At 49.6% G+C, this 27,927-nt stretch overlaps 1 protein-coding gene across 5 annotated transcripts in view; it reads left to right on the top strand.

Annotated features, from left to right (window-relative positions):
* The first annotated feature begins 8,450 nt into the window (after nucleotides 1–8,450).
* Nucleotides 8,451–27,927, top strand: part of Hif3a (hypoxia inducible factor 3 subunit alpha) — a 30,863-nt gene continuing 11,386 nt past the window's right edge. For 2 of the 5 annotated variants that reach the window (XM_041654790.1, XM_041654793.1), the window contains exons 1-10: nucleotides 8,451–8,515; nucleotides 14,731–14,921; nucleotides 16,571–16,716; nucleotides 19,745–19,829; nucleotides 20,884–20,996; nucleotides 21,354–21,562; nucleotides 22,625–22,731; nucleotides 22,972–23,119; nucleotides 26,448–26,560; nucleotides 27,145–27,335. In XM_041654790.1, coding sequence (XP_041510724.1) covers nucleotides 8,490–8,515; nucleotides 14,731–14,921; nucleotides 16,571–16,716; nucleotides 19,745–19,829; nucleotides 20,884–20,996; nucleotides 21,354–21,562; nucleotides 22,625–22,731; nucleotides 22,972–23,119; nucleotides 26,448–26,560; nucleotides 27,145–27,335 — 1,329 coding nt within the window. In that variant the 5' untranslated portion in view covers nucleotides 8,451–8,489. Of the gene's footprint in view, nucleotides 8,516–14,459; nucleotides 14,608–14,730; nucleotides 14,922–16,570; nucleotides 16,717–19,744; nucleotides 19,830–20,883; nucleotides 20,997–21,353; nucleotides 21,563–22,624; nucleotides 22,732–22,971; nucleotides 23,120–26,447; nucleotides 26,561–27,144; nucleotides 27,336–27,927 lie in introns of those variants that run through there. The other 3 variants (XM_041654792.1, XM_041654791.1, XM_041654794.1) reach the window with 3 other exon arrangements.

The raw sequence follows: 27,927 nt of genomic DNA, 5'->3' as shown, positions 1-27,927 counted from the left end.
AAAGAACCAAATATATGTGTGTATTACATATACTTAAATATGTATATATATGTAAATACATTATAAAATTCTCAAAAATATTTTTAAAGGTTTAGAACAAATGAGGGCTGGAGAGGTGGCTCAGTGGTTGAGAGCACTGACTGCTCTTCCAGAGGACCTGGGTTCAATTCCCAGCACCCACAATAGTTGATGCATGGCTGTCTGTAACTCCAGCTCCAAGGGCTCCAATGGTCTCTTCTAGACTCCTGTAAACTCAAGTGTGTATCACACACATATACACATAATTTTAAAATGAGGGTTTTTTTTTTTTTTGATGTGTAGAAGACAGAGTTTATTGCAGAGTAAAGTGAGACATTGTCAAGGGTGGGATTGGAAGACATCCGAAGGTGCCACTGTCTGGGTCTCCAGCTCAAGTGGGTCATGTGACTTTTCTGTGGTGTATTTTTCTGTCCAGCTAACTGACATGCCCATCTAAATCAGTTCCTAGGAAGGGAACAATGTACATTCCTGTTCTTTACCAGAACAACTACAGTAGCTAGTTACTAATCACATGATAGTCTGGCAAGTTCAGAAGGTCACGTCTCCACCCAGAGCCTGAGATAAAGATGCAGACCCCAGGTTTCTGACCAGCCAACCGAGTCCTGCTGTTTCAGTTCCTGGTTTCACAAACTTCTGATTGTGAGGGAGGGGTTCCATCCAGATGAACTCCATGCCTGATAATATTTAATTAGCCATCTCATGCAAGGAGGAAGTAAAATGAGTTTTTTTAATGAACAAAATTTCATCATACATTATGAATTTCTACTGTAATCCTAGCACTTAGAAAGCAAGACAGAAGATTCAGGAATTCAAAGCCAGCATGGACTACCTGAGACCTTTCTCACAAAAATCTAAATGAAGCTAAGGATGTAGTCCAGCTGATAGCATGCTTGCCTAGCGTCCACAAAACCCTGGGTTTGACCTTCCCATTCTGGCGTAAAATCTGAAATGGTTGTATCAGACTGTGACCCCAGCGCTTGGGAGGTGGAGACAGGAGGAAGAAGAACTCGGGGTCATCCTCAGCTGCATAGCAAGTTTGAGGCCAGCCTGGACTATATGAAGCTCTTCTTTGTTTTTTGTTCTTTGAGGATTTCATACAATGTATTCTCCTATCTGGTGAGGGCATGTTCTCAATGGAGGTTCCCTCTTCCCAGATGACACTAGCTTGTATCAGGTTGACAAAAGCCACAGTGGGTTAGACACAAACACTGCATCATAACTTTCTGATCTTGGGCATCAGTGGATTTTGGCCTTCAGGGCTTGTTGAAGTGAATCCCCTGCAGTTTCACCTGTGACAAACATCTCCTGGACTCACCTGTGAGTCTGCGTCTATGTGGGACCACCCTGGCTACAGCACTCTGGCCTGATGTGAACTTTCTGATGCCAATGGTGAGAAAACAAAAGAAAAGAAAGTTCCAGAATGTAAGAAGCTGGCGACTGAGAGCAGGAAACCACGAACATCAAAGGGCGTTTGAATAAACAAACATCATCCACAGTTCTCTTAGGGTGAACAGCAGCTGGACAGTGGAGCAAAATGTGTGGTTAACGTGTTTTATTAGTTATCTCTCTGATGCTTTCATGTGTGTGTAGGACGCATTCTGGTCATCCTCTCCCTCACCCCCATCTTCCCATCCTTCTCCAGCCCCTACATTTTCTCAGATTCACAACTTTGAGTTTTGTTGTGTGGCCCATTTCATGTAACCAGGACCACCTGTGTGACCACTGGGTTGAGATCATCCACTAGTGCCTGGTGGGACCACCAATAGTATATCACCGCCCTCCTCTGTCTGTCCTATACCTCTTTATTCATTCGCGTGGCATCTGAAGCTGTGGTGTGTCACACAATATACCTTTTTGTCCAATCAGCCCCACTCATAAAATATTCATTGCTGTGAGTCGTTGGTCTGGTTCATGGCCTCTGGCACCCCATCATCACACAGAAACTGTATTAATCAAATCACTGCTTGTCCCATCAGCTCTAGCATCTTATCGGCTACCTCTTACATATTAATTTAACCCATTTCTATTAATCTGTGTATCGCCACAAGGCTGTGGCTTACCAGGAAAAATTCTGGTGTCTATCTCTGGTGGGGCTACATGGCTTTTCCTTGACTCTGCCTCCTTTCTCCCAGCATTCCATTTAGTTTTCCCAGCCTAGCTCTCTGAGCTATAGGCCCAAAGCAGTTCCTTTATTAACCAATGATATTCAATTCCCCACATCAGTGTGGGGAATTTCTTAGAAGGACATCTCCATCTGAAGGAGTCCCACGGGGGCAAGGGCCTGCCTTGCCTCTCCTGGTCGGGTCAGACACCTCCTGGCACAGGCCCATGACTTCAACAGACAGCCTAACAAACGAATGAGGCCCTAGGCCCTAATGGCAGTGACTTGGGAATGGGGACTCACCCAGACAAAGTCAATCTTAGAGCAGGTATTAATTGGAGAGCAGGTGCAGGCTAGAAGGGTGGTTTCCAACACATAGCCCTGGGCCAGTAGGAAAAAGCAGCCCTCTCGGTAGAACCTCCAGATGAAAAGTTTTTATGGTGGGGCTGGAGAGATGGCTCAGTGGTTAAAAGCATTGCCTGCTCTTCTAAAGGTCCTGAGTTCAGTTCCCAGCAACCACATGGTGGCTCACAACCATCTGTAATGGGGTCTGGTGCCCTCTTCTGGCCTGCAGGCATACAGACAGAACATTGTATACATAATAAATATTTTTAAAAAACAAAAGAAAAAGAAAAGTTTTTATGGCCCAAAAAACCTCTCTGCATATGCAGTAATCCAAATCAGACCAAATCAACCCAAATTAGAAAAAGCCCAGGTTTAATGGATGCCAGCGCTCCCAGGTGGCCTTCCTGCCCTCCCCCCCCCCCCCCCCCGAATGAAAATGGGAAGGAAGACCAGGAAAACCATGAAGAGGGAAAAGGAAGACTGGGAAGATCATGTGTTCGTTCTCTGGGGGGCAGTTTAAATGCCCTGTGGGGGTGGCCTTGAGTCTCTCTGGGGAGGGGTTACCATTTGGTAGGCTTTCTCAGAGGTGGAGTCTGGACTGAGGCAACTCCCAGAGGAGAGAGCCTGGAAAGGAGCCCTCCGCCCAAACATTTCAAACTCCCAGACACATGAATGCCTGACACTGGGGTGACGCCCCAACCCAAACATTTCAGACTCTTTGACAGAAAGATGTCTGCAGCTGGGGTGAAGCTTCCAACCAAACAGTTAGGATGGGCCAACCCAAGGCCCAGGATGTGGGTCTGGGTGATGGGTAACTGAGCTGATCACTCTAGGTCTAGGTCCAGGTCACTGGGACCACCCTCCTCAAGCAAGGGGCTGAGCCAGCTCTCATAGGCCCATGCTAAAGGGCATTTTCTTAAATAGTGATTGATGGGGGAGGGCCCATTGTGAATAGAGCCATCCCTAGGCTGGTGGTCCGAGACTCTATAAGAAGCTCCTGCCTCCAGGTTCCTTCCCTGCTTGAGTTCCTGTCCTGATTTCCCTCAGTGACGGATTGTTACCTAGACGTGTAAGCCAAATAAACTGTTTCCTCCCCAACTTGCTTTGGTCATGGTGTTTCATCACAGCAATAATAATCCTAACTAGGATAAGCGTTTACTAGGAAAGAAGGCTCACAAAATCAATTTTTTTGTTTTTTTTTTTTTTGTTTGTTTGTTTGTTTTGTTTTGAGACAGGGTTTTGCTGTAGTTCTAGAGCATGTCCTGGAACAGAAAAAAAAAAAAAGCACCCAGCAATTGGATGGCAGTGATGTGAACTGTTGGCTTCTGGTTACCTTGGGGAGAGTGTCCTTCTGTTGGACTCTAGCGTCCAAACACCGAGAAGGAGTCGCCCCCAGACACCATCTCACACACCACAGCCGATGCAAAAGCATGAGGATTTTATTAATTCTGTCATGACAGGGTCTCCCAGCATTCGGGAAGCCGAGGGACCTCGAATAGCGGGTACAGTCTACTTTTAAAGGGGCCACAGAAGCAAGGGGGGTTGTTCTTTGACTATTCTGATTGGCTTATTTGAAAGGGCTATTACCAACAATTGACTGGAGAGCTGTTGTCAGATCAGATGAGGTAAGAGGTCATTTTGACCCCGTTTCCCAGGGGACCGAACCAAAGCATACGTATATGGGTAATTGTTCAGGAACTGAGTACGTGCATGTGTAGCTGTTAGGTCCTTGGTTCCCAGGGGAGGAGGGGAAGAACTATGGCACAGAGGCTGAGAGGATTCAGAATTGTCAAAATGGCTTCAGGATTGTCTTAAAGTCTTACACTTCTTCACAAGAATTGCATATGGGAACTGTTGTTTCTGGTTACCTTGGGGAGGGTGTCCTTCTTCATAAGAATTGCATTTGGAATTATTCAGGGACTAGTGAACTGTTTCAACCATGGTAGGGGCAAAGGGATCAGAAAAATAGTAAAGAAGATGAAGACATGAGTGAAAATAATAAAACAGAAAACATAGGAGAGTAACAGGAGGGAGTTCCAGTGAATATTGACGCCCACGTTTAATTTCCGATTGCTTAAAATACCCGACCCCAAAAGGTAGGAGTAAGATAAAAAAAAAAAAAGCTGCATTAACACGACACGAGGAAATGAACAGCTCAGTTGAAGGTCATGGGGCTACACCTGTAGTTAAATATTCTGTAGCTAGAACAAAACAAGTCACATTCACACCCTAGACCAAAACACTGTGAGCAAACCACTCCCAGGGCAGAATCCAAAGTTATCTCCATAAAGGGAACTGGAACTTAGTTGGATCCTTAGACTTGTTTGTTTGTTTGTGTTTGTTTGTTTATTTTTGTTATTCCAAGACAGGGTTTCTCTGTGGCTTTGGAGCTTGTCCTGGAACTAGCTCTTGTAGACCAGGCTGGCCTTGAACTCACAGAGATCCACCTGCCTCTGCCTCCCAAGTGCTGGGATTAAAGGCGTGCGCCACCACCTCCCAGTAGATCCTTAGATCTTTTGTTTGGGGTGGAAACAGAACTACTCTAGGCCTGAAATACAAGGCCAGGATATAAGCCGCACTTGTTGACAATAACCTTGAGAGAATAGAAGTAAGTTTCAACTCTGAAATAGCCTCATATTTCTGGGCCTCCATAGTCATAACACTCAGTGTCAAGAATCTTTATCAGCTGAGACATCTCCCCGAGTCCCCCGCAAAAAAAAAAAATCTTTTTATAATGTTTTTATTTTATGTGCATTGGTGTTTTACCTATGTAAACTCTGCGTGGGGATGTCAGGTGTCCTAAAACTGGAGTTACAGATGGTTGTGGGCTGCCATATGGAAGCTGGGAATTGGACCCAGGTCCTCTGGAAGAGCAGCCAGTGTTCTTAACCGCTAAACCATCTCTCCAGCCTCCCCCTCCAAAAAATGTTTTTTTTTCGAAAAAATCTTAAAATGTAAAATAAATTCTCTAAAAATGTGAAGTATGTATATAAATATTTAAAACCGAACAGAACAGGGCACAGGCATTGGCAGTCATACCAACTCTCACCACCAGAGGGCACACCAGGCTTAGTTTAGGGCTCCATTGCGACTGAGTTTGGCTCCACCAGTTCCTGGACATCCTTTCAAAGTATTGAGGACTCCTAAACTGGGTCGTGAAAAGGAGCTGAGCGTGGGGGCACACTCCCAGCCCTTGAGGGTCAACGGCAAGAGAACCAGGAGTTTGCCGGGTGGTGGTGGCGCATGCCTTTAATCCCAGCACTCGGGAGGCAGAGGCAGGCGGATCTCTGTGAGTTCGAGACCAGCCTGGTCTACAGAGCTAGTTCCAGGACAGGCTCCAAAGCCACAGAGAAACCCTGTCTCGAAGAAAAAAAAAAGAGAACCAGGAGTTCGAGGTCATTTTCTACAACTGCAGTTCCCGACCTGTGAGGAAAAAAAAAAAAAAAGTCGCAACCACTTTGTTGAATGACCCTTTCACAGGGATCACAACAGTGACAAAATTACAGTTATGGAGTAGCAACCATAATTTTATGGTTGGGGTCACCACAACACGAGGAATTGTGTTTAAAGGGTCACAATAGGATTGTTGAGAACTAGTGCGCTACAGCTTAATTCACGGCCAGCCTGGGCAAAAGTGACAACAAACACACCCACCGCCAAAAAGAAGTTAGGACAGAGATGCCCCAAATGGTGGACCATGCTGCTCCAAGAAGTCATGGTTTTTAAATAAAAACCCCAGGACCAGGTCCGGGATACCTCCATAGGTGTACTGGAGGCTGATCTTGGAGCCTCAAAAAGCTTCCAAAATGATATAGATGTATCATTGCTCTTAGCACCCATGAGAACTAGAGTAAGAACCTGCTGCAGACGACACAAAGAAGTCAAGCTGAAAGCGATCCGAAGCTTCCTTCCTGCTGGTGCTCCAGAGGCTGTTCAGGGGAAAAGTCGCCAACGACCTCATCCAGCTGTGGGCCCTGCAGCCTACAGCCCCGGCCTGCAAGACAAGGTCTACGCACTGCGCACTGCGTTTGTAGCGGGGCCACAAATGCTCAGGGGTGACCAAGAGGCCCGATCCACACAGGGAGTTCCATGGTACTGTAAACCTGGCCACAAATCCACAGCTATGGGTGTCATAGTCTCCAGGGGGAGCCTACTGCTGATGGTTCCCTGGATAAGCATGGAGTCAAACTGCCCTCTAAACAAACATTTCTGTTTATAGCCACGCACAGCTCTCAGCCTTGGCCAGATAAGCCTCTTCTGGAAGCAGGTGACAGTTAGAACAGAGACTTATATATGGCCAAATCGCTGAGAGTACGTGAGTACTTAGTACTCAACACTAAACAAGACATCTCTATCACCTCCCCTCCAAGACCAAGGCAACATCAAAGAAAAGTGGTGAAGAAAAGGCTGTAAGGACCAGAAGACAAGGAAGAATCCCAAAATTCTGTCTTCTGTCTACATGGCTATTACATAATGAACACTCAGCAACCATGGCTACCTGCACAGGGCCTGCCCCTTTCTCCCTCTTAAAAGAAGACATGAAAGCAGGAATGGGGGCTAGCTGGGAAAGTGATGGGAGTCGGCAAGAGCAGGAATGGATAAGAAAAGTTAAAAGTGAGCCAGGCAGTGGCTGCGTACACCTTTAATCCCAGCACTCAGGAGGCAGAGACAGGGGGATCTCTGTGAGTTCGAGGCCAGCCTGGTGTACAGAGTGAGTTACCGGGTAGGCTCCAAAGCTACAGAGAAACCCTGTCTCAAAGAAACAAACAAAAAAGAATAGGTCGCTGGTTTGAGGTGGGGAGCCACGTGGATCTCTAGAGGAAAACCATTTATTTTAAACTTTATTAAACTTTATTACATTTGTGTGTGTGTCTGTGTGTGTGTGTGTGTGTGTGTGTAGGTCAAAGGACAACTTTCTGGAGTTGGTTCTCTCCTTCCACGATGTGGGTCCTGGGTGTTGAACGCTGGTCATCAGGCTTGGCAGCAAGCGCTTTTAACTACTAAATAAACCCTCTAACTGAGAGGAAAAGCACTCTAAAGTGAGCTGCAGCATGTGCAAAGGTCCTAAAATGGAGCTTGTCCAATAATTCAGACACGGTAAAGTCATTTCTGCCACTGTATGGAGTGCGCTCAAGCCTGCACACGGAAGGAACACTGCTCCTGCACCATGTCCACTAGAGCCCCACCCCCTCTCCAGCCTACACAGGAACGTCCTTCCTTACCCAGCTGTACCACCTTCCACCTGTCCGTGGTCACTGCGCACGTCTCTCTCGTTTGTTTCTCTGTTCCCTTTACAAGTGGGTGTGATGGTGCTAAAGCATATTTACTTGACAGAAGCTTAATTATTCATCCGCGGGAACCTGAACAGGGAGTTAAAAGAGGCCACGGGGTCAGGGTGGGGTGGAAAGAGGTGGACGAAGAAGGACGGGGCATGGCGGGGGGCGGGCAGAGTGGGGTCACACAGTGGAGTGACAAGGGTTATGGCAAAGCAAGGGTTTGTGGGACACGGGTGGAGATGAGTTAAGGGTAGAGAGGAGAGGTGGGGACTTGGTACATTAAGAAAAGGACAGGGGAAAATAGGATGGGGGGTGGTGGGGGAGTGGAGAGACCCGACTGTGGGTGGCAATAGAGGGAGAGACAGCGGTGGGAGGTGGGACGCGGAGAACAGAGTGAATCGAATGGGTGGTTCAGAAGTGCACGGAAGGGAGTTCAGAAACTGGAGGGAAATCACACCCGGTGGGCTCCGGACTGCCAAGGAAGTCTGCGGCCGGGGCGTGGCTGGGGGTGTTCATTACACAGGATTCCTCCACCCCCTTGGAGTTCCTAGTCTTCTCCTTTAGTGCCGCCTCCTCCTTGGGAGTAACAAGCCCACCTTCCAATCAGAGTCACGGGTTGGGCAAGGAGTAGCCAATGGCACGGCAGGGGCGGAGCTGGGGAGGGGGCTCACACGGCCAGGGGAGGGGGCGCGGGGCGTCGAGGGCTCAGGATCCGCGAAAGGCGAGCCATGGCGTTGGGGCTGCAGCGCATGAGGTACAGGACTTTGGGGATAAAATGATGGGGACTGGGGGCTCTCCTTCATGGGGGTGTGGGGGAACCCCTCATCTGTGGGGTGTGGCTCAAGTTGAGGACACTCTGGAGCGCGCAACTGGGGACACATCCACGACGCACCCTCCACCGTAGAGGATTGCAGAGGTTCTGGGATTTACCCCCAGAGCTCCAGCTGTCCCGCCCCCCTCCCCAGGAGCAGCTTTGGGGTTGTGAGCTGCGATTTCCTGATACACCGGGTTCAATCCTCCTTTTGGGCTGGGAGTGAAACTCTAAATTCCTATGGATTGGAGGTGGTTGTGTTTGATCAGTGGCCTCTCTTCCGAAAGAGACTTTCCTCGAAGCTACTGAATTGAGTCTTTCTTGGCTGTCAGACGCCACTTGTGACTTCCAGAAGAGAGATTACCTTTATCCTGCCCATTATAACAATCTCCCAAATTTCAAGTTGCCCAAGAAATGACCGGAAAGAATGACTCGTTAGGGGCTGTGTGGGACCCAGCACTTGGGAAATCAAAGTCAGCCTGGCCTACATGGCGAGTTCCAGACCAGCGCTTTGGTCTACACAGAGAATTTGTCTCAACAAAACGGCAACTTAGGGGGAAAAAAAGTAGGGTCACGCCTTTTCAATGCCAAAGGAACAAGCCTGACCCACTTCCCAAAGCCTGGTTCTGTGTCTCATTCATCTGCCCCCACCCAATCTGTAATTGAGGGAGAAGGGTCCCACCCAAACCCTATTTAAGGGACATCCTTCGGGAGAGATGCCAGGTCTGATCAAGCGAGGGAAGTAGCGCCCTCCTGTGACTGGGAACAGCTGGGGTCATCCTGGGAAGAAGTGGATTCTGTGTTCATCTGTGTTCACCTTGCAACAGGTGCAAAGGCGTAGGGACCATAACCAGGTTGCCACAGGGGACCCCAGAAAACTACCCTAGACCCTTGACAGTCCCTGTCTAAACTGAGGCACCCCTCAACTCTCGCCACAGTTCCTTCTCTCTGGCTTCTTAGGTCTGATTGGTTTTCTCTACACCCTGATTTTACCCCCACCTCAACCCACCCAGACTCTCTTTTTCCCGTTCTCCTGTTTCAGTTTCTGGCTGTGAACCCACCAGGGAACTCCATCCCCATCCCTTCTTGGCTAGTCCTTGCCTTGCCCATGATAGTGCCCGCTATGGTTGTGTGAGGAGGCCCCTCTGAACAGAAGTAGATGCCCCCCCCCCCCCGTACCTAAGGCCAGCCCTTTCCTGTGGTGTCGTCTCGTGCTGCCGCACACCCAGTAGTAACTCGCACCCGCCTCCCGGTCGAGGTCCGGGCCCCTCCTGCGCCCCTAGGATGGCACTTGGCATTGGAGGGGACTTAGGTGATGGTAAGTGGTTCCCTCTGGACCATGCACCTTCTTCCTTCTAGCTTTCGGCTTCCAGCCATCTCACCCTTTTTGGGGGGGGGGGTGTTCTTGGAAAATTCACAATGAGCACATTGCCCTGAGTACCCACCTAAAAGCAGGGTTCCCCATAAAAACAGGACTGGTGACTGGCATCCCACCAAATAACCAAATGACCATACTGTTGAGAACAAGTTAGATCAAGGTGAGAGAGGCTCCTCTCTGACCCCTACCCCAAGTCCTTTCTCCCACCCGAACTTTGGCCCCTGGCCTGCCAGCTCACCTCCAAGCAATATCAGAAGGGTTCTCTCCCCAGATATAAAGCTAAGTCTCCACCACACCTCAAATCCTCTACAGTTTTTGCCAGCCCGTGAATACCGAGCTGAGAGTCAGAAGAGAAGCCCAGAATGTGAGAAAGGGGCTCCCTTAATTTCCTAAGCTTTTCGGGTGGGGAAAGAAATGGGGACTTTTCTCCCTTGGCGAAGGGGCCACTGGGCCCCAAGTCCCCCTTCCCAGGCCTCACCCTGGGCCTCTTGGCCACACCCTCTGTTCTCAGCTAGAACACGGAGTAAGGGTGGCAAAGTTCCAGGCGCACGTCCCAGGCTGGGCACACTGCCAAGGGGTTGGACCAGTGCTGGGCCAGCTAGGAAAATCTGCAGCAATGCTGGGACAGGGAAAAGACTTAGACCACCGGGCAGAAAGGAGCAGGCAGGGGTCCCTTGGCTGGTGGGCAGACCCTCCTGAAGAATTAGCGTTTTAGAACGTGGGCCATAAGTCAGGGTTCAAATCCCACTTCTGTGCTGTGTGATCTTGGCCCAGAGATTTCCTTTCCTGAGCGCCCACTTCAAAGGTCTTGGATAATGGGGGTCAAATCTCTCCCAGCGAGAAAACATGTGCCTCTACACACACACACACACACACACACACACACACACACACACACTCACACATCCAGTGAGGTGCCAGAAGTCAACAGACCTGATTCCCTAGGGATTATTGTGTGGCCTCAGGCAGGGCAATTTCTATCACCTCTCTGAGATGTAGGCAGAAGGTGACAATGGGTGCAGGGTAGAGGTGGGACTTCACTGAAGCTGCTGAGCAGGGAAGACAGGAAGGAATGGGGAGGACAGTCTAGGAATTACCACCTGAGTGACACAGGATGGGTGTCCTTGCTCTGAACCTCTGTATCTGAGGCAGGCTGACCTCGAGCTCACTACATCCAGGGGTGACCATGAACTCCTGACCCTCCTGTCCCCACCTCAGTGCCAGAGTGGCAAGCCGGTGCCACCCTGGAGGCAAACGCTCCACCCGCTCACTGAGCTACATACATCTCAGGCCCCATTTCTACCTTTTAAAAAAACATCACACTCGTTTATTTCTGTGTATGGGCATGCGTGCTTGCCTTTGGGGGTGTGTGAAAGTCCGGGACACCTGGCAGGAGTCCGTTCTCTCCTTCCACCAGGTGGGTTCAGGGTCCGAACTCTAGTGATCAATCAGACCTGGCACTGTTTCTACATTTTTAAAGGGAGATCGTCACTTCTGCTGCCTGTCATAGTTGTAAGACTGGACTGGGGGGAGGGTGTCTCCACTCTGCTTCTGAGTGTGCAACACACTGTCACTGTCATTTCATCACGATGAGGCGTCCGTGTAAGAACCGGGTGTGTGATTACACACTCACAGGCATACACATACTTGCATGCATGCACATTCAGAGGCCCATAGGTTACTCCAGGGTACAAGAGACTCATAAACTACACTAGCCAATCGCCACGCCTCACTTCCTAAACCTCTGACATATATTAACTCATTCAATCTTCAGACCGCTGTAGGAACCTGTCATGGTGATGCAGTCCTATGACCGTAGCACTCAGGGAAGAGGTTGAGACAGGGGGATCATAAATTTCAGGCCTGTCTGAACTACACAATGAGACTTTGTCTCCCAGACCCACCTCACATGCCCCCAAACCCAAACAAACAAAAACCACCCCTTGGGGAGGAGTGGGGGCTATTACTGTGCCCAGGGAGGTTAAGCAACCTGCCCAAAGTCACACAGCAAGGGCAATAATGGTGTCTGAACTGGAACCCTGACCCAGAAGAGGCAGCCCCTCCACTCTGTTTCACAGCAAGGCCAGAAAGTCAGCGAGAGGCCCTTACTTCCCCTCAGAACATCCGGAGAACAGACTGAGAGGGGAAGGAGGGTCCCTCTACAGCCACCAGCTGGCTCCTTCTATGGAGGAAGAAACCCTGCCACCCTGGCCCTGGAGAGTAGGGTTACAGAGCTCAGCTGCCTGGGAGGCGGGACGCCGGCCCCACCCCCACCCCATTCCCCCCTCTCTCTCCCAGTTCCCTCTGTCCAAGGGCCCCCAGCTCAGTGAGGCCCGCCCACCCCCACCCTCTGGGCAGGAAGACAAACAGGGCTGGAACAGTACAGTACAGGACGGAATGTCCTCTGGGCAGACAGGACTGAGGCCCCTGCCCCCACGAGCCAAGAGGGAGTTCATGGGAGCGCCCCCTTGGCTCCTCCAGTACTAGGACAGCCTGCCCCCTTGAGGGCCTTACACAGCCTTGCACTAATGGGCTTCCCCACCCCACTCCCGCCCCCATAAGTAGCCTCTGCTCCCCGAATTGATGATGATTAAGAAAAGGCAGTCTCCTGTCCCAGAGTCGGCTTCCCGGAGTAGGAGGCCAGCATCACACGGAGTTGACTGGGCTTAGTCAGGTACAGGTTGTGTGATCTCTTGGGCAAAGGACTTCAACTTTCAGAGCCTCAGTTTCCCCCTCTGCAAGGTGGGTTTTAAATTCTCCCTCTCCCCTGTCAAAACCAGGCATAGTGACAGGACTATAGATGTATAATCCCAGAACTCAAGAGGTGGAGTCATAATCAAAAGCCTAGGGTCATCGGGGGCTTAGGCTACATGAGACCCTGTCTTGAATATTAACTGGGTGCAGAAGGTACACAGTTTTAATCCCAGCTCTTGGGAGGAAGAGACAGGCAGATCTCTGTGAGTTTGAAGCCAGCCTGGTCTACAGAGAGAGTCTAGAACATCCAGAGATGCACAGAGAAACCCTGTCTCGAAAAACCAAATAAAATAAATACATAAAAATAAATAATAAGCCGGGCAGTGGTGGCGCACACCTTTAATCCCAGCACTCGGGAGGCAGAGGCAGGCGGATCTCTGGGAGTTCGAGGCCAGCCTGGTCTACAAGAGCTAGTTCCGGGACCGGCACCAAAACTACAGAGAAACCCTGTCTCGAAAAACCAAAAATAAATAAATAAATAAATAAAAAACTGGGAGGTGGTGGGGTTTCACTGAGTTCAAGGCCAGCCTGGTCTACAAAGTGAGTTTCAGAACAGCCAGACGGTTACACAGAAAAACCCTGGGTGGATAGATAGATAGGTAGGTAGATAGATAGATAGATAGATAGATAGACAAATAAATAATAAAGTTCCCTTGGGCTCCCATGAGGGTCAGCTGAGTACATGTGACAAACACATAGACTGATCAACTGCTAGTTTGTGGGTTAGAAATCTTGTAAGCATCAATAATACTGAATGTAAGACTAGATACAATATACCTTTTGTAAAAGAAGAAAAAAAAGAGACATATGAGTCAGGTGTGAAGCACGAACCTATAATCCCTGCACTTGGGTGGTAGAGGCACAGGATCAGGTGTTCAAGGCCAGCCTGAGCAACGTAGGGAGCTCCTATCAAATAGACTATAGTGTCAGATAAAGTTTGGGATTCTGTTTGGTTGGTTGCTTGTTTGTTATTGAGACAGGCTCTCACTATGTAGCTCTGACTGGCCTGGACATGCAGACTAGGCAGGCCTCGAATTCAAAGATCTACCTTCCAAGTGCTGGGATTAAAGGCATGCACCACTACTCCCAGGTTTTCTGGGGGGTTTTTTTGTTTGTTTGTTTGTTTGTTTGTTTGTTTTAAACAAGTGTTGGTTTGGTTTGGTTTTTCGAGACAGGGTTTCGCTGTAGCTTTGGACCTTCCCCTGGAACTAGCTCTTGTAGACCAGGCTGGCCTCGAACTCACAGAGATCCTCCTGCGTCTGCCTCCCGAGTGCTGGTATTAAAGGAGTGTGCTACCACTGCCCGGTTTACACCCGGAGTTTTAAGTGGGTTTGGCACTTGACAGGGAAAATGATCTAATAGTGAAAATGAGTAATTGATAGATATTAATATTACTCATGAAAGATGGAGATCTGTTTCTCTCTCTCTCTCTCTCTCTCTCTCTCTCACACACACACACACACACACACACACACACACACACACACGGAAGTCAGGCATTTGAAGTGTATTAAAGGGTAGAGGTGCTGGGCAGAATACAGGGGTTGGTTTGCTGTGTCACCCTTGGTGGGGCCCTGCCCCTCTTAAGGCCCCTTTGGTGTGTCGTTAGACTTTGAGATATCTCTGTGAGATTCAGCTTGTCAGAGGAGAGGAAACCGGGAGGGAAGGAAGCCTGGAAGGCTGCGGGCTCTTCGTGCTCCAACTCTCCTTTGGACTCAGGCCAGCTCTACCACCCCCTCCCACCGGGAGGCCTCCCTGTCCCCCAGGCGGCGCGTCTCTAGCTCAGGGAAACGAGCTGCAGATAAATCCTAGAGAGGACAGAACGCCTTAGGCACACATCTCTGGGGGAGAAGCCTGGAGGAAGGCCCTGCAGGGAGGGCCACATGGGCTGGGACCAAGACAGGTAAAATTTGGGATAAGGAGAGGGGCTTCAAGGGGAGAAGCCGCCGGGGTCCAGCGATGTTGCCGGAACCCCAAGTGGGGGCGTCCCATATATGACCTATCGCGTACAATTTCCTTTCCACAGGTCTAGCACGGAGCTGCGGAAGGAGAAGTCGCGGGATGCTGCGCGCAGCCGGCGCAGCCAGGAGACGGAGGTGCTGTACCAGCTGGCGCACACGCTGCCCTTCGCGCGCGGCGTCAGCGCGCATCTGGACAAGGCCTCCATCATGCGCCTCACCATCAGCTACCTGCGCATGCACCGCCTCTGCGCTGCAGGTGAGCCCGGAACGCCCCGCGCCCCGCCTCTGCCCATTGCGGAGGCCCCGCCCCCGGGAAGCCTTTCCCGCCTCCTTGGCCCTAGAATCGGCTCTCTGAGCAAAGAACCGCCCTTCTAGTGCTGGACCAATCGGAATCCTGGGTTCAGATAGACCCTTGGGAGGCCCCACCCCTTAGGATCTAAGGAGGGCCCTTGAGGTCTTAGGCTTGGTCTTTGGGGGAGACTAAAGTTCCTGCCCACTTAATTTTGTGTTTATTTTCTTTTTCTTTCTTGATTTTTTGGTTTTGATTTTTTGTTTCTTTTTCTTGAGACGGGATCTCACTGTGTAGCTCTGACTGGCCTGGAACTTGCTATGCAAACCAAGCTAGCCTTGAACTCACAGAGTTCTGCCTGCTCTACCTACCTACTCCTACCCACCCATTCACCCGCCTTCAAGTGCTGGGATTAAAGGAATGCACCACCACATCGCCAACTTATGTGTTTGGTTTCTTTTTTGCTATCCTGGATATTAAATCCAAGGGGTGTGGTATCCAAGCACTCCACCACAAAGTCTCACCCCCCTCACCCCCAGATCCCCCTCACTGGGGGATTCTAGGCAGGCATCCTACCGCAGAACCACATACCCAACCTCTTGACTATTTTATTTTGACACAGGGACTTACTAGGTTGCTCAAACGGGCCTTGAACAAGACATGAATTTTTGGTCCTTCTGCCTCAATTTCACATAGCCTCCATGCTTTGCCAATCCTTGCCTGCCCCAGGGAGGCTTCACAACCATATTTTCAAAACTTGAAAGCCTCTCTTCATTCTCTGTCCTCTTCTCTAGTTCTATTTCTTATTCTCTTAGCAGCCACCTGAGGAAGCACGTGTGTGTTCTCTCTCTCTCTCTCTCTCTCTCTCTCTCTCACACACACACACACACACACACACACACAGAGAGAGAGAGAGAGAGAGAGAGAGAGACGCCTAGAGATTTGAAAAGGTTGCATCATAGAGGATCTACTCATTAAATCCCCTTGCCCCATAGAAGAGGGGAAGTTTGCCCCTTGTATAATTCTGTCAGCTGTCCTCTGACCTCCACGTGCACAAGAAATAAATAAATAAAATGTAATGGAATTCTGTCTTCTGGAAGGCCCTGACATTTTAGAATTCTGCACATCTGGCAGGCTATCCATCCCCTCCCCCAAGAACTCCAGAAAACTCGCTCACAGCTCCACAATTCCAAGTGACCCCCAAGCCACATTGAGGTTCAACTCCTCAGTTCACTCTTTTTTTTTTTTTTTTTTTTTTTGGTTTTTCGAGACAGGGTTTCTCTGTGGTTTTGGAGCCTGTCCTGGAACTAGCTCTTGTAGACCAGGCTGGTCTCGAACTCACAGAGATCCGCCTGCCTCTGCCTCCCAAGTGCCCTCAGTTCACTCTTAAATCTTGAGGGATTCTCTCCCCTCTGGGAGTCCATGTTTCTGTTTCTAAAGCGTAGTGGCCTGGCCCTCTTCTTTGGGATTTCAGATCCCTAGAATTTTCTCCCACTCACCTAAGCATTTCTATGAATTCATATGGGCGAGGGAAGATGGAGGGAAGCTAGCTAGGGTGAATCCATGACTGACCACAGCTGCCCCATCATCCCCCTCCCCGCCGGCTTGGGCACCAGGGGAGTGGAACCAGGTGGGAACAGGGGGAGAGCCACTGGATGCCTGCTACCTGAAGGCCCTCGAGGGGTTCGTCATGGTGCTCACCGCCGAGGGAGACATGGTTTACCTGTCGGAAAATGTCAGCAAACACCTGGGCCTCAGTCAGGTAAGCTGCCTTCTCTGTATCTGCTCCTCCCCTACTGGTGATGCTGGGGGGATGGTTCCCCAAAACCTGAGTTCTTCCTTTATGAAGTTCACAGAGTGGCAGAGGGAAGAGAAGAATGTCACCAGACAGGATGGTCCAAGCTGTGACGGGGCAGCCTAGATGTAGGAAATGTGGAGCCGAGAGGCCTACGTAGCCTAGGAGGAGATAGACTTGGGGCTGCTTAAAAGAAAGAACATCTTAGTTGAAAGCTGATTGACTTAGCCAGTCAGGCTGTGAGCAGAGGGGTAGTGAAGACCGTGACTGTACATGCCGGCACAGGCAAAGGCCCAGAGGGGAGATGAACATGGAGCAGCTGGAGAAATGACTAAGTTCATTACGGACAGAGGGCAGTGGAAGAAGTTGGGAGGGATAAAAATGGTCAGACAGATTGACAGATAATGTGTGTTCAAGTGAGGTTTGTCTCCAAAGCTCTGGGGAGTCTTAGGAGTCAAAACAATGGGGAGGTTTGCTCAAGAGGTAAGATCATATTTAGTTTATAAAGAGAATAGAGAAAGACTAGAGGTTAGGGGATCAGCAGGGACTGGATACCCCCTCAGGAGGGAGGAGAGGAGCTGAGCAAGACATTGGGGGACTAGACCTAACTTTAATTCATCCTTAAAGTAAACCCTGTATAAGAAAGTTTGTGTTCTTTTTTCTCTTTCATGTAAATGGCTGTACAGTGGACCTCTGTTCCTTCTCCCCGATGCATAACCCCACTCCTGGTACCAATTTCTCTGTGAGTGTGAGCTCTCAGAGTCAGACGAGTGACTGCCCCAAAGTTCCAAACTAGAGAGGGATAGAACCAATTCCCAAACCCAGCTATAAGGAGTGTTGTTAGAAGAGTACTGTGTCGCCCAACACATTGGGTTGGGTCCCACTCTGGGTGCTTTTTCATCTATGTCCCCTCCTCCCAGTACTAGGCTCATTTCCTAAACTGAAACAAGTAACAGACTCTTGGACTGCCCAGGAGGGGTGACTCACCCTTTGCCTTTGTGACTCCTGTTTTTATTTTTATTTTTTTATTTTTTTTTATAATTTTTTTAAAGATTTATTTATTTATTATGTATACAACATTCCTTCCATGTTTGCTTGCATGCCAGAAAAGGGCACCAGATCTCATTATAGATGGCTGTGAGCCACCATGTGGTTGCTGGGAATTGAACTCAGGACCTCTGGAAGAGCAGTCAATGCTCTTAACCTCTGAGCCATCTCTCCAGCCCTTTTATTTGTTTTTATTACTAATAAAAGTTTATCTATTTTATGTACATGGGGGGCCTGACTGTGTGTGTGTGTGTGTGTGTGTGTGTGTGTGTGTGTGTCACCTGCATCACAGGTGGGTCCTGCATATATGTCTGTGCGTTATGTGCATTTCAGGTGCCATCAGAAGCTAGAAGGGGACATTGGATCCCCTGAACCTGGAATTACAAGCAGTTGTCAGTCACCTGATATGAGTTCTGGGAACTGAACTCAGGTCTTCTGTAAGAGCAGCAAGTGCACTTGACCTGTGAACTGTCTCTCCTCCATCCATTTCTTTCTTTCTTTCTTTCTCTCTTTCTTTCTTTTCTTTTTTTCTTCTTTCTTTCTTTTCTTCTTCCTCTTCTTCCTTTCTCCCCCTCCTCCTCTTCCTCCTCCTCTTCCTCCTTCTCTTCCTCCTCCTCCTCCTCCTCCTCCTCCTCCTCTTCTTCTTCTTCTTCTCCTTCTCCTTCTCCTTCTCCTTCTCCTTCTCCTTCTTCTTCTTCTTCTTCTTCTTCTTCTTCTTCTTCTTCTTTGAGACAGGGTCTTCCTATGTAGCCTTAGCTTGCCTGGAACTCAGTATGTAGACCAGGCTGGCCTGGAACTCACAGAAATCCACCTGTTTCAGCCTTCTGAGTGTTGGGATTAAAGGCATGGGTCACCCCACCCGGCACAACTCCCATTTTAAAAGAATTCTCTTGGGGGCTGGAGAGATGGCTCAGAGGTTAGGAGCACTGCCTGCTCTTCCAAAGGTCCTGAGTTCAATTCCCAGCAACCACATGGTGGCTCACAACCATCTGTAATGAGATCTGGTGCCCTCTTCTGGCCTGCAGGCATACACACAGACAGAATATTGCATACATAATAAATAAATAAATATTAAAAAAAAATAATTCTCTTGCTCCAGAGAGCCACAGACTCACTTCACTTACTTTATTGAGCTTTTTCCCTCCCTTTGAAACAGCATTTCATATAGCCCAGGCTAACCTCAAACCCTCTATGTGGCAGAGAATGTCCTTGAACTTCCCATCCTCCTTCCTCCACATCCTCATTTCTGAAATTGTAGGTACTTGACACAGTGCCCAGATGCTGTGTCTGATGTCAAATCCAGCCTCCAGTCTGAATTAAACAGGTGTGCTACCCACTTAGCCACATATCCAGCCCAATACATTTTCTTTTCTTTTCTTTTTTCTTTTTTTCAAATGTCATCTCCTCAAAGAAACTATTCAGGGCCACTGTCTTTTTTTGTTTGTTGGTTTGTTTTTTGTTTTTGTTTTTTGAGACAGGGTTTCTCTGTGTACCTTTGGATCCTGTCCTGAAACTAACTCTTGTAGACCAGGCTGGCCTCGAACTCACAGAGATCCACCTGCCTCTGCTTCCCGAGTGCTGAGATTAAAGAGGCGTGTGCCACTACCGCCCGGCGAGGGCCACTGTCTTTAAACTAGTATCTCATCATGTGACCTTACCCAGGTGCCTCCCCAGATGCACACATGCATGTCCACCACCCAGTAAACGTCAAAAGGCAAGGATCCATTTATGATCTGTCCAATCATTTAGGAAGGATCCTAATAAGAATTGGGTGCTGAGAACTGGTTGCTGAATGAAGGAGTGGGTGAATGAGTGACTGAGGAGGCCGATGACCTCGACCAGACTCCTGATTGGGGCAAAAGTGACAAGCAGAGGGTGGAGGAGTCAGCAGCCCAGGAGTCCTGTTCAGTGTGTCTTCTCTCCACTATAAACCCTACCCTTTCCCCAGCTGGAGCTCATCGGACACAGTATATTTGATTTCATTCATCCCTGTGACCAAGAGGAACTCCAGGATGCCCTGACCCCCAGGCCAAGTGAGTGCCCTGTAAACCCAGACCCCACTTCCCGGCCCTCCCCTCCCTATCTGTAACACCTGCATAGAGAAAAGTGGAGAGAATTACCTATGCCCTGACTGCTCCCTTCCCTGAGTGCTCCCTTCCCTGGGGACTCCATTTCCTGAGTGCTCCATTTCCTGGGCACTCCCTTCCCTGGGTGCTCCCTTCCCTGGGTGCTCCCTTCCCTGGGTACTCCCTTCCCTGGGTGCTCCCTTCCCTGGGTACTTCCTTCCCTGGGTGTTCCCTTACCTGGGAACTTCCTTCTCTGGGTGCTCCCTTCCCCGGGTACTCCCTTCCCTGAGTGTTTCTTTCCCTGGGTACTTCCTTCCCTGAGTGTTCCCTTCCCTGGATGCTCCCTTTCCTGGGTGCTCCCCTTCCTGGTTCCAGGTCCCAGCTTTGGGGATGAGGCTGGGGAGACTTTAAGATTTTATTTTTGAGTCAAACAGTGGTAGTGCACTTGGGAGGCAGAGGCAGGCGGATCTCTGAGTTCGAGGCCAGCCTGCTCTACAGAGTGAGTTCCAGAGTTTCAGAACAGGCTCCAAAGCTACAAACAAACAAACAAAAAAAAAAAAAACCCAAAGATTTATTTTTGCTAGGTGTAGCGGTGCATGCCTTCAATCCCAGCGCTCAAGAGGCATGAAAATATCTGTGAGTTCAGGGTCAGCCTGTTCTCACTGTTCAGAGTGAGTTCCAGGACAGCCAGAACTACATAGAGACCCTGTCGTCTCCCCCAACCACCCACACCCCCCCTCCAAAAAATGGAAGGAAGAAAAAAAGATTTTATTTTTATTTTAAGTAGGCGGAGCCGAGGGAAGGGTGCTAAGGGGTGTGGCGATGATTGTACAGTGCAGGTGATTTCAGAGGCCAGACGTGGGTTTTGGAGTCACAGATGGTTGTGAGCTGCCTGACATAGATTCTGGGATCCAAACTCAAGTCCTCTATAAGAGTAATACCAGCTCGTAACCGTTAAGTCATCTCTGAAGCTGAGGAGACTTTTACATTCACTTAGCAACACTTCTCCGTGCCTTCCCAGGTCTGTCCAAGAAGAAGCTGGAAGCCCCCACAGAGCGCCACTTTTCCTTGCGCATGAAAAGCACACTCACCAGCAGGGGGCGCACGCTCAACCTCAAAGCTGCCACTTGGAAGGTGGGCTGGTACTGGTCTCAGTGGAATGGGTCTGACCCCTGAAAATCTCACTCCTTATTGGATTTGGGTCTCCTGGGCTCAGAGATTTGCTGGAACTCCTTCAGACTGAGTCCGATAGGGTATTAGAGCACGTATGAAATTGTGTATCCCGGGGACAGACATTAGGATGACAAGGTTCTCAGCCTCCTGAATTAAGTCTCCCAAGTTTCCTGAGGGTTGGAATGATGATCCAAGACCATAATCAAGGATCTTTTCTCCCCGGTTCCCTATGGGACCCAGACACAGGTCTCTCAGCCCTGTGGGTAGCCTAAGGCTGAGATAGGTACTCACACTCACAACGCCCCACTTCACCCAAAGGTGCTGCACTGCTCAGGACATATGAGGGCCTACAAGCCCCCTGCGCAGACTTCCCCCACCGGGAGCCCTCGCTCCGAGCCTCCCCTGCAATGCCTGGTGCTTATCTGTGAAGCCATCCCCCACCCATCCAGTCTGGAGCCCCCTCTGGGCCGAGGGGCCTTTCTCAGCCGCCACAGCCTGGACATGAAGTTCACATACTGCGACGAGAGGTGGGCAGTGGCTTTGTGCAGAACCACACCCACCCACCATCTCCTCTCTTTGGTTTTGTCCAAATTCATTCTCTCTCCCTCCCTCCCTCCCTCCCTCCCTCCCTCTCTCTCTCTCTCTCTCTCTCTCTCTCCCTCCCTCCCCCCTTCCTCCTCCTCCCCCTCCCTCCCTCCCTCCCTCCCTCCCTCTCTCTCTCTCTCTTTCTCTCGGTGTGTGTGTGTGTGTACAGTTTCTTTGTGTGCCTGTCTGTCTCTGAATGGCCTTAAACTTCTAACCTCCCTGCCTCTACCTCCCGAGGGATGGGATTACAGGCATGCTGGGGTTGGAACCTAAGACTCTATGCATGCTAGGAAAGTCTCTGCCAACGTAGCTACATGCTCAGAAGCAGTGACTCTAGGTTTTGATGCCTTGGATTTCCAGCCTGGGTCTGTAACACTGCCCAGGTAGCTTCGCCTCTCTGCACCTCCATGTCCTCAGCTGTCCTGTAGGAGAATAGTGCCTGTTATTTGCCATTGTCCTCATCACTCCTTGCATCGCCCAGTGCAGAGCACAATAAAAGGGCCTCATTTTCAGTCTATAACGATTTTCATTCTTTCTTTTTGTTGTTTCTGCTCCAGCTTCATGCTTCTTTCACATTATTTTCTTTATCTTCTCTGCTTCTTCCTTTTCCACCCTGTCGTATACACACACCTAATTAATTTCTTTTTCATTTACTTATTTACTTATTGTTGTGGTGCTAGTGGTAGAATGCAGGGCCTTACACATGCTTGGCAGGGGCTCTACCCCTGAACCACACCCCCAGCCCCTCAATAGAAGGTTCTAGGCTCTACCACTAAGGCATGCCCTGAGCCCTTGGTTTTTTGAGACATGGCCTTGCTGTATTTCAGTTCACAGTCAAACTCACAATCCTGCTTCAGCCTCCTGAGTGCTGTTATTACAGGTGTAAGTTGTCACACTCTTTCTGTTTCTTACCTCCCCTTGTCTCTCTGTTGCTGTTGTTGTCTCTAACACCTGCCCTTTCCCTCCATCTGGGCCTTGACCAGTACCTCTCCATTTTACTACAGGATCTCAGAAGTCGCTGGCTACAGCCCTGATGACCTGATTGGCTGTTCTGCCTACGAATACATCCATGCACTGGACTCTGATGCAGTCAGCAGGAGCATCCACACTTGTAGGTGACCAACATGTCCCCAGGCCAGAGCCAGCTGCTGCATGATCCCACCTAACAGCAATCCCCAATCTCCTGAACAAAAAGCCCAGGGTGTTGTGAGACTCCTGCCCCCTGGAACCCCAAATGCTAGGGCCTGCATTTTTGTCTTCTATGACCTCTCATCCCTAATTCCAGCTTCCTGAGCTTTCTGTCCTCAGGTGTCCCTGCTAAGACACTGACCCCCATCCATCCTTTCCCCAGTGCTGAGCAAGGGCCAGGCAGTAACGGGACAGTATCGCTTTCTGGCCCGGACTGGAGGCTACCTGTGGACTCAGACTCAGGCTACAGTGGTGTCAGGGGGACGGGGCCCCCAGTCAGAAAGTATCATCTGTGTCCACTTTCTGATCAGGTGAGCAGAGGGTGTAATGTGTATAGAGGGATGCATTGGCAGACCTGTGCTTTGTGCGTGTATAAGGAAGTGTACATGTGTGTCTGTGGGGAACACATATGGCCATATGAATGCACATATGCATCTGTGTGTTCTTTTTTAGTTTTGTTTTTCAAGACAAGGTTTCTCTAAGTGACCTTGACTGTCTTAGAACTCTATGTAGACCAGGCTGGCCTCAGACTCACAGAGATATACCTGCCTCTGCTTCCCAATTGTTAGGATTAAAGGTATGCACCACCAGGGCCCCTTGCTAATTTTTTAAAAAAATTATTGGTGATAGATCAATGGGTTGAAGAGGTTGAAGAGATGAGTTAGCAGATAAGAGCACTGGCTATTCTTCCAAAGGACCTGGGTTCAATTCCCAGCACCCACATGGTGGCTCACACCCATCTGCAACTCCAGTCCCAGAGGATCAGGCATCCTCCTCTGTGGATGCTGCACATACATGGTGCACAGTCATATAGGCAAGCAAAAATCCATACACATATAAATAAATATTTATTTTGCTGGGTGGTGGTGGTGGCAGCACACACCTCTAATCCCCGCACTCAGGAGACAAAGACAGGCAGATCTCAGTGAGTTTAGGCCAGCTGATCTACAGAGTGAGTTCCAGGACAGCCAGGGCTGTTACACAGAGAAACCCTATCTCAAAAAAACAAAACAAAAAACATTTGTTGGTGTTTTGAGATAGGTTCTCATGTAGGCCAAGCTGGTATCAAACTCATAGCAATCCTCCTGCCTTGGGCTCTCGAGTGCTGACTAGGTCCTGACCAACAGTTCCTTTCTCATGGTGACTAGTGGTCTGGAGAATGAATCAGCCACTGTTTGTTTATCTATGTGCCAGCTGGGGGACTTTGGGCTGTGTCCTGTTTGGGGGGTTATACAAACAGCCGTTATAAACATTCTCAAGTGGGATCTTGTGAGAATGAACATTTTCATTTCTCCTGGGTAAGCATCTAGGAGGGGAATGCGGAGGTCATATGTTTCCATGAAAACTGAACTTTCTAAGGAACTGAAAACTCTTCTCACAGTGCTGTGCCATTCTGCCTTCCCTCCAGCAGAGTATGTGAACCCCAGTGCTCCCCATCCTTGCCACATGTCATATTGCTGCATATTTTCACTTTAGGAATTCAAATTGCTAAAGTCTGGAGTAGAGCGCCTGCTTGGAATGGCCCAGTGAGGGGCTGGGGAAATGGCAGGGATTGGGGGGTAGGAGCTGAGCTCCTGCATAGAATCTCTCAAAACAGCTGGAAATTTGGCTCAGGGGTAGAGCCCCTGCCTAGAATCCCCCAGTGAGGGGCTGGGGGTTTAGCTCAGTGGTAGAGCCCCTGCCTAGAATCCCCCAGTGAGGGGCTGGGGTGTGGCTCAGTGGTGGAGCTCCTGCCTAGAATGCCCCAGTGAGGGGCTGGGGTGTGGCTCAGTGGTAGAGCCCCTGCCTAGAATCCCCTAGTGAGGGGCTGGGGTGTGGCTCAGTGGTGGAGCTCCTGCCTAGAATCCCCCAGTGAGGGGCTGGGGTGTGGCTCAGTGGTAGAGCCCCTGCCTAGAGCACACTGGTCTAGGCAGAGACATTCAGTCACACGTTTAAAGTCACACAGCTCAGAAATGGCAGAGCTGAGATTTGAACCCAGGATGCTAGCTTCAGAGTTCTTGTTCTCAACCTCTGTGTAGTGATGCTTAACTAAGAGGTGTCTGTGGACTGAGTAAGTGGATGAGCTCCATGCGGTCTTCATGCACAAAGTGCATAGAGGTGTTTTGGGGTTTTTTGTTGTTTTTTTTTTTTTTTTTTTTTTGATTTTCGAGACAAGGTTTCTCCGTAGCTTTTTTTGGTTCCTGTCCTGGAACTAGCTCTTGTAGACCAGGCTGGCCTTGAACTCACAGAGATCCGCCTGCCTCTGCCTCCCGAGTGCTGGGATTAAAGGTGTGAGCCATCACCGCCCAGCTGCATAGAGGTTTTTGTGCATGTCCTTTTCCTCCAAATACAGGTATTCCTCTATGTCTGTGTGTACCAAGTGTGTGCCCGTGTCACTATGTACATTCTGTCTTTCAGGGGGATAAAGCTGGCCACCTTAAATTGGTACGTCCCCAGGATAGGCTTAGGAGGGTAGAATCATAACTTCTCCAGGAGCTGCTGGGAGCACCAGATGTACTTGCGTTCTGCCCTATGGGATGCTTTTGCTAATGAAATGCAAATGAATGCATGGTCCTCAACCTCAGATCCACTCCTCCAAAGCCAATTTACCCAGCCAGCCTTAGGGTTGTCTCCAGAGCCAGAGACTGTGGGATGGGAGGTGCGGGGGACGAAAAAGGATGTATTTATAAACCTGTTCCCTTGAGGATGGAGATGTCTATGAATAGAAGCTTCTCAAATAAATGCTTATTCATAGAAATATAGCTATGAATTCTTCATATTTGGAAATGTAATGAAGAATATGGGTTTGGCTTTTTTAAAGTTTTTTTGAGACGCGGTTTTCTATAGAACATACCAACATCAAATTCACTATGTAGCTAAGACTGATCTTGAACTCCTGACCCTCCTGCCTCTGTCTCCAAAGTCTTGGGATTACAGGCAGTAGCCATCAAGCCCAACAAATTCTGTTTTATTTTGTCTTGTTGAGACAGGGTCTCATGGCAGTAGCTCAAACCAGCTTCTCAAACTTCCTGCCTCTCAGCCTCCCAAGTACTGGAATACGTGTTGGCTGCACCACTCCAGGCTTTAAGTTTCTTTTCAACACCACTGCAGGAGCAGCCTGGAGGAGGGTTTGCCTAGCGTGCATAAGGTTCTGAGTTCAATCCCCAACACAACAAATAAACACATAGATAGATATAGATAGATAGATAGATAGATAGATAGATAGATAGATAGATGCCATTATAGATTGAGTCTCCCTTATCATAAATTTGGGAGTAAAAGCATTTCTGATGGGCCAAGGATGTGGCTCAGTTTGGTAGGATGCTTGCCTAGCATACACAAAGCCTACCGTTCCCCCTCGGACCCCATAACCTGAGCATGGTGGTATGTGCCTGTAAGCCCAGCACTCAGGAGGTGAAAACAGGAGAATCAGAAGTTCAAAGCCATCCATAGTTTAGGCCAGCCTGGGCTACACGAGACTCATCTCAAAACAAGCAAAATAAATCCTGGTGAGAAAGCAGCAAATTCCCTTCCCTTTAACTCCTAGATGATAATACCTCTGTAGGAAGACATGGAAGAGCAGCCACCTGAGCAGGAAGGTGGGCAAGGACACTCTCTGACTCCCACTGTTTTTTCTCCTGCTTCCCCCCTTCCCCACAGCCGGGTTGAAGAGACAGGAGTGGTGCTGTCCCTGGAACAAACAGAGCAACACACTCGCAGACCCTCTCAGCGAGGTACCTCCTCACAGAAGGGTATCCCTGGCAACAGTCTAGGTATGGATCAAGGCCATTGTTTCCTGAGGACCCCTAGAAGAAAGGTTAAATGCATTCACATGGCAGACAAGGCCCTGTGGGACCGTCTGCTGCCTCTCTTCCTGTCACTCGCCCGCCAAACCACATTGATTTCCTCTCGGCACTCAGGGCATGCCACACTCTTTCCCTTCACTGCCTTCCCCCGTGCCGTTTCTCTGCTTAGGATACCTTTCCTTCCAGTCCTCCCTACATCCAAGAGTGAGGTGATTGCATGAGCTTCTTGTCGCCTTCTCTTCCTCCCAGTGTGGTTCCCTGTCGCTCACACTTCCCTACTCCTTGGGGGCGAGGTGCATGCCTCCAGCCAGTCTTAACACACAGGAATGCAACGGCCAGACGCTGTTTGCAGCCACTAAGCCCTTCCCCAAGGACCCTCCAAGGCTCCATAGCAATCTGGTTGTGAAATGGCCTAGAATGAGGCCTTTTGGCCACTCCTCTCTAACAGCAAACACAATGGCCATCCTCAGTCATCCTCTAGGCTGAGCACAGCAGAGCAGGGGTTGGCCCTCAGCCCTCGGCAATCCCACTATGTTCTGTTCATCCTCCAGACCCACCTGCTCCCCGGATTCTGGCCTTCCTGCACCCTCCGGCCCTGAGTGAGGCCTCCCTGGCTGCTGACCCTCGCCGTTTCTGTAGCCCAGATCTGCGCCGCCTTATGGCACCCATTCTGGATGGGCATCCCATAGCCGCCACCCCCAGCACCCCACAGGCTACGCGTCGACCCCAAAGTCCTCTTCCGGTAAGCAGTGTCATGTCCCTGAGCACACAGAACTCATTCTGCTTGGGCTTCTGACTTGAGTCTTGCTGTCCTCCGTCCTCATGTCTCCATCTCAGAGATGAGACGGGTTTCTCTAAGACCTCAGTTACAAGGTAAGTACGGCGGCACACACTCAAGATCCCAGTACTTGGGAAGGAGGATTGAGTTCAAGGCCAGCCTTAGCTATGTAGTGAGTTCCAGATGAGCCTGGAATGAGATCCTGTTCTAATTTTATTTCTGTTGCTGTGATAAACTGTCCTGACAAAGGGAGGTGGAAAGACGGCTCAGTGGTTAAGAGCGCTTGCTCTTGCAGAGCACCAGAGTTTGGGTCCCAGCATCCACATTGGATGGCTCACAACCACCTGTAATTCCAGCTCCAGAGAATCCAGCAACCTCTTCTGAACTCTGGGCATCTGCATTCATGTGCAACTCAGGGGGAAAAGGGTTTATTTTGACTCGTAATTACAGGTTTTATTTTATCACTGCAGGGAAGCCACAATGACAGGAGCTTGAGACAATAGGTCATATCACATCTAGAGTCGGGAGCAAAGGGAAATGAATGGATGTATGCTCT

Source organism: Microtus oregoni, unplaced genomic scaffold, assembly GCF_018167655.1.
Source record: "Microtus oregoni isolate MIOR12 unplaced genomic scaffold, Mior012 000006F_ref0000085, whole genome shotgun sequence".
NCBI lineage: Eukaryota > Metazoa > Chordata > Mammalia > Rodentia > Cricetidae > Microtus > Microtus oregoni.
The sequence above is the reverse complement of the archived record's forward strand: the minus strand, read 5'-3'. Positions and strand labels throughout refer to the sequence as shown.